General features: G+C 45.9%; 1 protein-coding gene across 5 annotated transcripts; it reads right to left on the bottom strand.

The window, feature by feature from the left end:
- Positions 1 to 1,375: 1,375 nt before the first annotated feature.
- Positions 1,376 to 9,830, bottom strand: desma (desmin a; the record flags this gene model as incomplete). 5 transcript variants are annotated; one of them, XM_080537148.1, is made up of 10 exons in its annotated part: positions 1,376 to 1,417; positions 1,840 to 1,878; positions 2,049 to 2,143; positions 2,563 to 2,615; positions 3,089 to 3,309; positions 3,774 to 3,899; positions 4,239 to 4,400; positions 6,616 to 6,711; positions 6,891 to 6,951; positions 9,250 to 9,830. In XM_080537148.1, 10 exons carry the CDS (start codon positions 9,828 to 9,830, stop codon positions 1,376 to 1,378), a joined length of 1,476 nt encoding a protein of 491 aa, XP_080393274.1. The 5 variants fall into 5 exon arrangements, with proteins under 5 accessions (XP_080393274.1, XP_080393275.1, XP_080393276.1 ...); XM_080537149.1 differs by lacking the exon at positions 1,840 to 1,878; XM_080537150.1 differs by lacking the exon at positions 1,840 to 1,878 and having other exon boundaries at positions 2,049 to 2,137.

Here is a 9,830-nt window from a genome sequence, read left to right as displayed (position 1 = left end):
TGTCCAAGGCAACAGTCTGCCCCTGCCGGGCATTCACTCTACCCTTTTTGGTTTATTTATCTCATCTGCAGATACCTTGTGTTTGACCTTACTTTGTCCTTTTATATTATGTTCTGTGTGCCGAATTGTTTCAATAAAATAAATAAAAATGTTGGGCCTGAAGCAATGCATTTACCTCATTATCAGAGCAGAAAGGTCACAATTAGCCTAACAAAGCCTGTTCTGCCCACATTTTGGATCAGACAGTGCCAAGTGTCTTCAGCAGGTCACACATGTCTACAGCTGGGCTGATAGGGAAAGGTTGAGGAGATAGGAGAGTTTTTTATATAGCTACTCTAGTTAGGTTCCAGGGCAAACCGCTGGACAGTGATAGTGGGAGGTGGGTGGAGGGAGGAGGGTGGGAGGGAGGAAGGGAGTATGGGAGGGAAAGAAGGAAGGCATTTGGGTGGATGACATTTGTGTCATAATGCTCTCTCTCTCTCTCTCTCTGACATTCGATGTGAATAGATGTGAATGTTCAGATAAGCCTCTTTCTCCCTCTCTCTCTCCCCCCCCTCTCTCTCATTGTTGCTATTGTACTATTGACTTCTGGTGAATCACTGTTAACTATATCCCCTCAGGACATGTCGACACAGAAGCTAATTGCTTTTATTCGACCGCTACCTTGTAATGGAACGAAGGGAATGGACAGAATTTTAATTGTCCTATCCCCCTTTTTCATTCTCCATCGCCATCATTTATGAATAAAATCAGACACCATGTGGTCGAAGTGGTCGAATTATACCTTCACTTGTAGCAAACAGAAACATCCACAGAAACGAATCAAATGAAAAATGAGCTAAACAGGGGTCCACTGTTTTGAACATATATCTTTATTTCAGATCCTTGGCATTGTGATAGAGAGATACCCATCCAAAACACATACTGTACACAAACACACATGCACGTTACAGAGATCCCGCTTGAGAGTTCCCCTCTAGCAATGCTACTGCTGTCTTGGACCAGGTTAAATAAAGATTAAATAAAATAAAATGCATGCTCTTTTCCTGGGCCCTCTCTCTTTCCTGTCCCTCATTGTCACCTTCGTATTACTATATTATTAACATTGTCTTCTTTTTTTATCTTGTCATTGTGATGGGTCATCTCATATTTTATCAGCTGTAGTTAGTAAATGAGTTATAAACATGTTTGTCATCAAGTGTTTATGACACACGTACTCTATAAAAGTAACCTTTCAAAAGAGGCTTTCCTTCCAGAAGGCCTTTGTGCGTCGATTTTAGAAATTCTATATTGTGTTGAGGTCGTTTTTCCTTTTTTTTCTTCTTTTTTTGGTTTTGTTTGGAGTATGGTCGTCCCATTCTTGTATTGTGGTTATTTACATGATGTCCTGCTGGTGCTGTGTGGATTCACTGACAACCTGTGGATGGAGAGAGGAGAGTGAGAGAGAGTCGGTGGGGACAGACTGACAGACTGACAGACTGACAGACTGACAGACCAACAGAGACATGGAGATAGAGTCTAGTCTTGCAACTTACAACTAGTATTATATAATGGTGTTAACAGTGAAAAGTGAGCATACAGTGAAGAAACACTGGTGTCCTCTGTGAGTCTCCAGACTGTGTGGCTAGGAAGTCATGTACACTATGGAAACCACTTTGGAAGAGAGGTGGTGTTGGAAACATATCTCTAATAAGAGGAATCTAGCTCGAGTGGTTCCTGGTGCTAGGGGTGGTCCCTGGTATTAGGGGCAGTGAGGAGGTGGAACAGTATTACCAGAGGAGGTGACTGGTGAGTTAAAGGTGATCAATAGTGAATGTAGAGATCTAAAACTAGACTTACACACTGAGCGCTAGCACCCTCGCTCATAGAATATTTTATCTGGATCAAAATGAAGACTCAAGATTAGGGTTTTATGTTGATAACAAAGATAACGATTTAACGATTTAAAAATGGAAATTAAAGTGTGTGTGCACTTTGTATTTATGTGGACATAAATAAAGCATTTAAACTGTGTTGTGTGTGTGTACGTTCGTGTGTGTGTCACTTACTTCGCCATCGCGGGTCTCAATGGTCTTGATCAGGACAGTTTTCTTGGAGTGGACCTCTGATCCTGAGGAGCGCTTTTGCTCTACTGAAGCTGATCCTGAAGAGCGCTTTTGCTCTACTGAAGCTGATCCTGAAGAGCGCTGGTGCTGCTCAGCTGGGCTAGTCTCTGTAGAGGTGCAGCACACAGACAACCAGACATTCATTCACTAGACACTCTCACCCCTAACCCACAAACCACACTGACACTTGATTTATGTCAAATCAATTATCATTATATTCTAATGTTTTCATTTAGCTCGTCACAAAATGGAGCCACGGTAATATTGATAGTATCTGAATTGCATCGATACATCATGCTGTCAAGACAGTTCCAGTGTCACTGCTCCCCCTACTGGTGAAAGGAAGGTTCTGGTCTCAAAGTTCACTGTCATGATCCTAGAGTTACATTTCTCACTTTGTATTCATCGTTGAACTGCCATTGTGGGGAAGTGTTTTTACTGCAAAAACGTCACTCACCTCTGAAGCCTATGGTGGAATAAGATGATTGCACAGGCATGGAGGTTGTAATCCTGGACAGGGAAGGAAGACAAACATTCTATGTCAATCATTGTAGTTATGACCAGCTACCTGCTTACATACCTGTTATTTATTTACTTGATGTGTGTATATGGATTGTTTTTGGAAACAGCAATTTCGACATTTATTGTTTGATTTCATACCACTCCCCTACATACATATTATGTCTTAGAACTTTTTTCAATCAAGTGCAAAGACCTAGGTCTGCATCCCCCCTTTACCCCAACCCTCCCCACCCCAGGCAGAGTTGCCAGATGGGGCGGGTTCTTATTTTATTTTACAAACATCATTGGCAACAGACATACAGTTTAGGGGGCAGGAGATGGACACCTGCCCAATAGTAATTAGTGGTTTTCTGACAATATAGGTTTTGGGCTGGTTTTTGGTGGATTTAGCGTTTTTTTAGACTGTGGTTAGGCTGGAAATGGACAATCCTATCTGGCAACCGTGACCACAGGCTACCCACCTGCACTCCTCCCCTTCCAGCAGCTTCCTGTAGGTGGCGATCTCGATGTCCAGGGCCATCTTGACATTGAGCAGGTCCTGGTACTCTCTGAGGTGGCGGGCCATGTCGTCCTTCATCTTACCGATCTCGCTCTCCATGCGGGTAATGGTGTCCTGGAAGCCACCGGACTCTGCGCCCAGACGTACCTCCATGTCCCTCATCTGCCTCAGCAGAGACTCGTTCTATGGGGGAAGAAAGATCATTTTAGGGTCCATCGCACCGATGTTTCACCAGGAATCACTTGTCTTTTTCTTTGAGTGTTGACTTTCCAGTTCATTACACTGTTATAATGTTAAGCGATTTCTGATGTCATAAGACCACACAACAGGTCTTCCGTTTAAGGCTAACACACTTTCGCTGAAGAAGCTTTTGCGTCATGAATGTAAGGAGGTTTGCCCCCACTCTGTCCGATCAAGTCATTTCTTGACAATGATATTCCATCTATTTAGGGGACCCAACTAGCTCAAGAGCACCCCTCGAGGTTGAACGTTCTGTTTAATAACGTTACGTGGTTAGAGAGACATTTAAATTTTGGGCATTTAGCAGACGCCTTATTCCAAAGCGACTTACAATCAATACATTTGACTAAGCAAGTGAATCAATCGAGAGAGGGGCGAGGAGAGGGTAGAAGCTGATTACGACTTACAGTTCCCTTGAGAGAGTCGATCTCGCAGGTGTAGGACTGGATCTGGTGTCTGAACTCCATGCCCTCCTGCTTAGCCACTCTCAAAGCATCGTTGTTCTTGTTGACGGTCTGACTCAGGTCGGACACCTGGTGAGAAGACAGACATGGGTATGTTCAAGTAAATACATTTCTTACATAGGTCTATCTGGTCACAATATTAACAGTCAAACATGTATGCAAACAAGTGTCCGTAACAGGTGTCAAAATCTATGTTTTACTGGCAGAAATTGGCCATAATGGTGTGATGTGCCTTGTGATTGTGATTGATTTCAAGTCACACACCGCAGGTGAAGTAGCAGTAGGATTTGATCATGTTATCTTTTCTACAGCTGTCCACATGAGGACTCGATTAGAAGGACTGTATTTCTTCCTGAAGGAACTAACATCACAACGTCCACTGTTGATGTGTGGTGGAATGTACTGTACCTTGGACTTGTACCACTCCTCAGCCTCTGCGATGTTCTTGGCGGCGATGCCTTCGTACTGTGTGCGGATGTCCCTCAGGGCAGAGGTCAGGTCCGGCTTGGACATGTCCATCTGGACCTGGACCGAGGTCTCCTGCATCTGGTTCTGGAGTTCACGGATCTCCTGCAGGTATATCAGGGTCAAAGGTCAGTGACATCACTGCAAAAACGTAAATCTAAGTAAGATGAAATATCTTAAATCAAGGCAAAAATATGCTTGTTTTTTGTCCTACTGCCCTAGTTTTAAGATATCTCTTACTTAAATTTCACCCATTTTATTGCTTTTGTTTTTCAGTTTTCTTGTGTTTTTGTGTTTTCTTGTTTTTGAAAGCTGACTTTTTGCAGTGATCCACAGTGGTCCAGTAGAGTGAACCCTAACCCTAACCCTAACCCTAACCCTAACCCTAACCCTAACCCTAACCCTAAAGGCCGATTTAAACTTCTGCGTAAAATCGACGCCGTAGCCTTGCGTCGGCCCGCGTGGGCCCGCCTTGCCTACGGAGAGGGTTGACGTGCACATCTCCAAAAACTTTAGGAACGCGTCAGTTTCTACGCAACCGTAAGCTCTGTGATTGGTCCGCTTGGTAGCACATGATTCCGACAAGATTCCGACTCTCTCGTCGGCCAAAATGCGGAAGCCATGACAGAAATGTCATTTACTTTTTCTGTAATTACTTATTAATAAAGATTTGAAAAATTATGATAACCATCGTATTATCTTAGTTTAATGTCATTTCAATGCATCATAGAACTTTTATTTACAACAAGCATAACAACAAAAAGATCGCTATTATGCCGCTTTGAGCTTTGAGCTCCGTTGAGTTCCTAACCGGAAGAGGCACAGCACAGGGGCATAGAAAACACACTGCCACCTAGCGATGTGACGGTGTAATTGCAGCGCGGCCTACGTAGAAGTGTAAAGTGCGAGACCCCTTACGTAGGCTACGTAAGCTACGCACGTAAATTCGACGCAGAACTTTAAATCGGCCTTAAGTCAGTATTATCATGAAGCTAATAGTTGCGCTTTTCCATGGCTCAAAGCACATGTATGGGGTAACTCACCTTGTCCACTAAGTAGTGTATAGGGGTGCTACAATATGTAGTTACAATGTTATCAGTACTGTGTCTTTTTCCTGCAAATACTTTGGGTATGCTTGATATGGCTTGTGCGATGCATCTGATGAGTTTAGACAGAGGCTAGTCCACTGTTTCTATGATGCTAGGCTAGCTACTGTAACTCAAGGCCAGGCTAGCTACATAAGCTGTTTGGAAGTAAACAAATACACATTTGTACCCACGTCTGGTGCACAGGACTAGTAGGCAAAGTGGGTGGACAGCTGTGACCCAATTATGGACTGTTTCCCTAAAGTGTCCACAACTCCCCCAACAAGCACGGCATTCCTTTTCAAATCATGTGGGGGAAGTGCACTAAGCTACGCAAAGGTAGAGAATTTGGACGCAGCCTAAGTCCTATATCTCCCAGCTGTTCGTGCCTCCCCTCTCTCTCCCAGAGGGTTTAATTATAGCTGTGCATCTGTTTAACGGGGTTACAGAGGGCCTGCCCTGCGTGTCACACAACTGAGACACAACCTTCAGCACTCCAGCATTGCACTGAAGCCAAATGTCAGGAGGACAGGGGAGAGAACATGAAAGGACCTCACCTTGTGTGTGTGTGTGTGTGTGTGTGTGTGTGTGTGTGTGTGTGTGTGTGTGTCTGTGCGTGTGCGTGTGTGTGCGTGTGTGTGTGCGTGTGTGTGTGTGTGTGTGTGTGTGTTCGAGTATGTGTATAGTATGACCATGCATTTCATAACTGTCCGTATGCGCATTGCAGTGGGAGTGAATGAGTGACACTCAAACCGCATATCTAAAGCAATAATATTTCCAGAAAGGTGTTATGTGACACACTCCACCGGCTGGTGGTCCACGTGTCTACAGATAGTGTATTTAAAAATGTCAGCCAGAGAGACAGCTGCAAGATTGCGATTGGTGAATTGAGGGGAGGAGGGGAGGTGGTTTGCACTACTGCTGATGGTTGAAAGGCTGCCGAGGCTGACAATGGTAAAGTGAGCTCCTTGGTCATACAATGTAAAGTAAGCACCTGATGGGAAGATTAAAAAAAAAACACCACAAAAATCCATTCCATGATCTATTCTAGTCGTTGGAGAGAGCACGGCGTCTGACATTGTGTGACGGACAGACATCGAGTTACGTATAGCAGCCGGACAGACGGACAGTCATCATATGACTGAAGGACAGGCAGACAGACAGACAGACGGACAGAACAAACCAGACAAACTGTCACAGACAGACAGACAGACAGACAGTTACTGGACACCGACCTCCTCGTGGATCTTCTTGAGGAAGGCGACCTCCTCGTGAAGGCTCTCGATGCGCCTCTCCAGGTCCAGCCTGGCCAGAGTGGCATTGTCCACATCCTGAGAGACAGAGAGCAGAAACACACCCGTTCACATGTGTGACACATCGTTATGCATAAGTAAGAACACTGACAAGATTGAGAAGTCTGAGAGCAATTCTAATCGAATTCACATGTACAGTATTTTATTGATCATTCCAACAAAAAAAAGAAGAAGAAAAAAGAGAAGGCGTGACTCACAGATCTGAAGGCGGACAAGTTGTTCTCGGCCTCCTCCTTCTGGTGGATCTCCTCCTGCAGTCTGGAGATCAGAGAGAGAGGAAGAGAGAGAGGGAGAGGGAGGGAGAGAGAGAGAGGGAGGGAGAGAGAGAGAGGGAGGGAGAGAGAGAGAGGGAGAGAGAGGGAGGGAGAGAGAGGGAGGGAGAGAGAGGGAGGGAGAGAGAGAGAGGGAGAGAGAGGGAGGGAGAGAGAGAGAGGGAGGGAGAGAGAGAGGGAGAGAGAGGGAGGGAGAGAGATGGTTCAACAGGAGTTTAAACAGAGACGTTTACTCCCAATGTCCCATTACGCCTCTAGAGAAGCATGTTTGATGAATAGTCTGTTTGAACAGACTCAGCCGTCCATTCAGAGAGGCTGAATAACCCCACATTACCCTACTCTCTTTCTCTTTCTCTCTTTCTCTCTTTCTCTCTTTCTCTCTCTCTCTCTCTCTGTCTTTGTGACTAGTAGGCTACAGGAATAGTGCCGACACACATTCCACAAATGAAGCCACACTACATCGTGCAGCTATTCTCAGACAAAGATCAGGTCAAAAGTCACGTGAGAGGGAGAGGGTGAGAGCAACTGCCACCCCTACAAACACTTTCGTCAACCTTTTGAAGGTGAGATCCCATCATGTCTGTGTGGTCACCCAGAGATGCTCCCCATGTCTAGTTTGATGTGAGTATTAGGAATAGCATATCCTCTGGGCTATATTCTGTTTATCTCGTGTGGTTTATGTCATAGTGTGTGTCTGATGCTGCCGCAGGTATGAACTCATCCTTGCCTGTGTAGAGCAGGTGAAGGTGAAGAGCATGAGGATAGGCTGATAGAACAGGGTTGTGTGTGTGTGTGTGTGTGTGTGTGTGTGTGTGTGTATGTGTCTGTGTGTGTCTAAGGCCTCACGCAGCAGCTGTGTATTCCACCATTTCACTTCCAATTTCAGATTTTACTTTCGCCCTGATGCCAACACCGAAGCCCCCCCCCCACACACACACACACCCCTAAAAACACTCATCCCATCTAGAAAACCAAGTGAAAATCTCACACTGCTGCACTAATACCTTTAAATAGCAACCTCCATTAACAACCCTCTGTTGGATAATCCATATTTCAGCATTAGTATTAGGTTCAGACTCCCAAAAGACCTTGCACACTACAGTCACAGCGATAGGCTGCCGGAGAGGGTTATTTTTAGGGGACACACAGCAGGCGCTCCCAGTAAATTGGGGCTGGGTAAAAATAGTGTTCTAATATGGGGATGGTATTCTGTGGCTGTGGACTAGCGAGGACCACTGGGGGACAAAGTTCCCTGTCTGGCTGTTCAACATAATACAGCTAGGCGAGCCAAGGCGCTCATGTATTCAGCTTTCCCATTCATTCCAGGCTTTTTTTTAAATAATCCTCTTTTGCATTTCGCTCATTTCCTGTTTTGGCATTTTGTTTACTATCGCACTCCCTTTCTTCTGCCTCCTTCTAAGCTCAAAATACCAGCACCTCATTCTCTCTCTGTCTTCTCAACGGAACATTATCTTGTGGGCAAATTAGAAAACGTATATATAGCCTTGACAATAGGATAGAGAGGTTTTTGTTTCTTTGTTGGAAGTTGGCGAACTGTAACATTCATTTGTGCTCGAGCAGTGGAAATGTTATTGGGGCGTCATTCCCGCCTGTCGCTCGTCTTCTAGGAATCCGCTGGTAGAGTAATGCATACTTCTGTTCGCTAACGCAACTGCTGCATATGCAACTAGATATGGCCGTCGCTTCGTGTCACGTCAAGCTACAGAAGTCTCTTTGTTTATGTCAAACACTGGTTGAATCCCTCGACATAGGTACATTCCTAGACTTAAAGTTTCCCTAATGAATGTGTAATCATGCTGTAATAAACTATTGATGATATTGGATATTGGATTACAAGAATAAGGATTATTAGTCATATTGTTGTACAGTAAAGTACAATGCCCAATGTTTGCACCTCTTAAGGCCCTTCAAGGAACTGCACATCCAGGAGGGAGGCAAGAGAGTTTATTCTCTGTCCCTGTTAGTTTCCAGAACTCAGTGCACTGACGCAGTGATTCTGGTGTTAGATAGGGAGGACTACAGACTAAACTGTGTTATCTAGTCCATAGACATCATCTGTTCCACCATGAATCTCAAATACAGTAATAGTCATATCGAAAAGATAGATAAGAAAACCCCAATTACATTTCTGTCATTCTGAGATCTATGATATCACCATTGCTCAAATAATGAAACGGCTGTTGGTTCACAAGCACATTTCGGAAAACTGGAGAGCGTAGTGTTCGGACCGACTTCGCTCTCGCTTTCTCCTGACGTCTCTCACCTGAGTTTGAGTTTTTGCAAGTCATCCGCTAGGTTGTCTCTCTCCACCTCCACGCGGCCTCTCTGGTTGGCCATGGACTCCACCTGGCGCCTCAGCTCCCTCATCTCCTCCTCGTACATGTCGGCGATGCGAGTGGGCTCGCGGCCCTGCAGGCGCTCGATCTCCACCGTCAGCGTGGCGTTCTGCTGCTCCAGGAAGCGCACCTTCTCGATGTAGCTGGCGAAGCGGTCGTTGAGGTGCTGCAGCTCGGCCTTCTCGTTGGTGCGGGTGTTCAGGAAGTCCTGGTTCGTGGCGTCGGCCAGGTTGAAGTCCAGCTTCTCGCCCATGCCGGCATAGGAGCGCATCACGGCCCCGCCGCTGCCGCCGTAGGCGCTGGACGAGGAGCGTGAGGCACCCGAGTAGACTGGAGAGCTCTTCACCTCGTAGACTCTGGAGGACATGTGGGAGCCGGATGAGCCGCCCGCACCGCGGCCGGAGAACATGCTGGACATGTTGGCGCTGGCGCCCACGCCGGAGCCGAAGGTGCGCCGGTAGGAGGAGGCCGAGTGGGCGGTGGAGGAGGAGGAGTAGCTCTTGCTCAT

The sequence above is a fragment of the Nansenia antarctica genome (genome assembly GCF_963989245.1).
Source record: "Nansenia antarctica genome assembly, chromosome: 7".
Classification (NCBI taxonomy): domain Eukaryota; kingdom Metazoa; phylum Chordata; class Actinopteri; order Argentiniformes; family Microstomatidae; genus Nansenia; species Nansenia antarctica.
The sequence above is the reverse complement of the archived record's forward strand: the minus strand, read 5'-3'. Positions and strand labels throughout refer to the sequence as shown.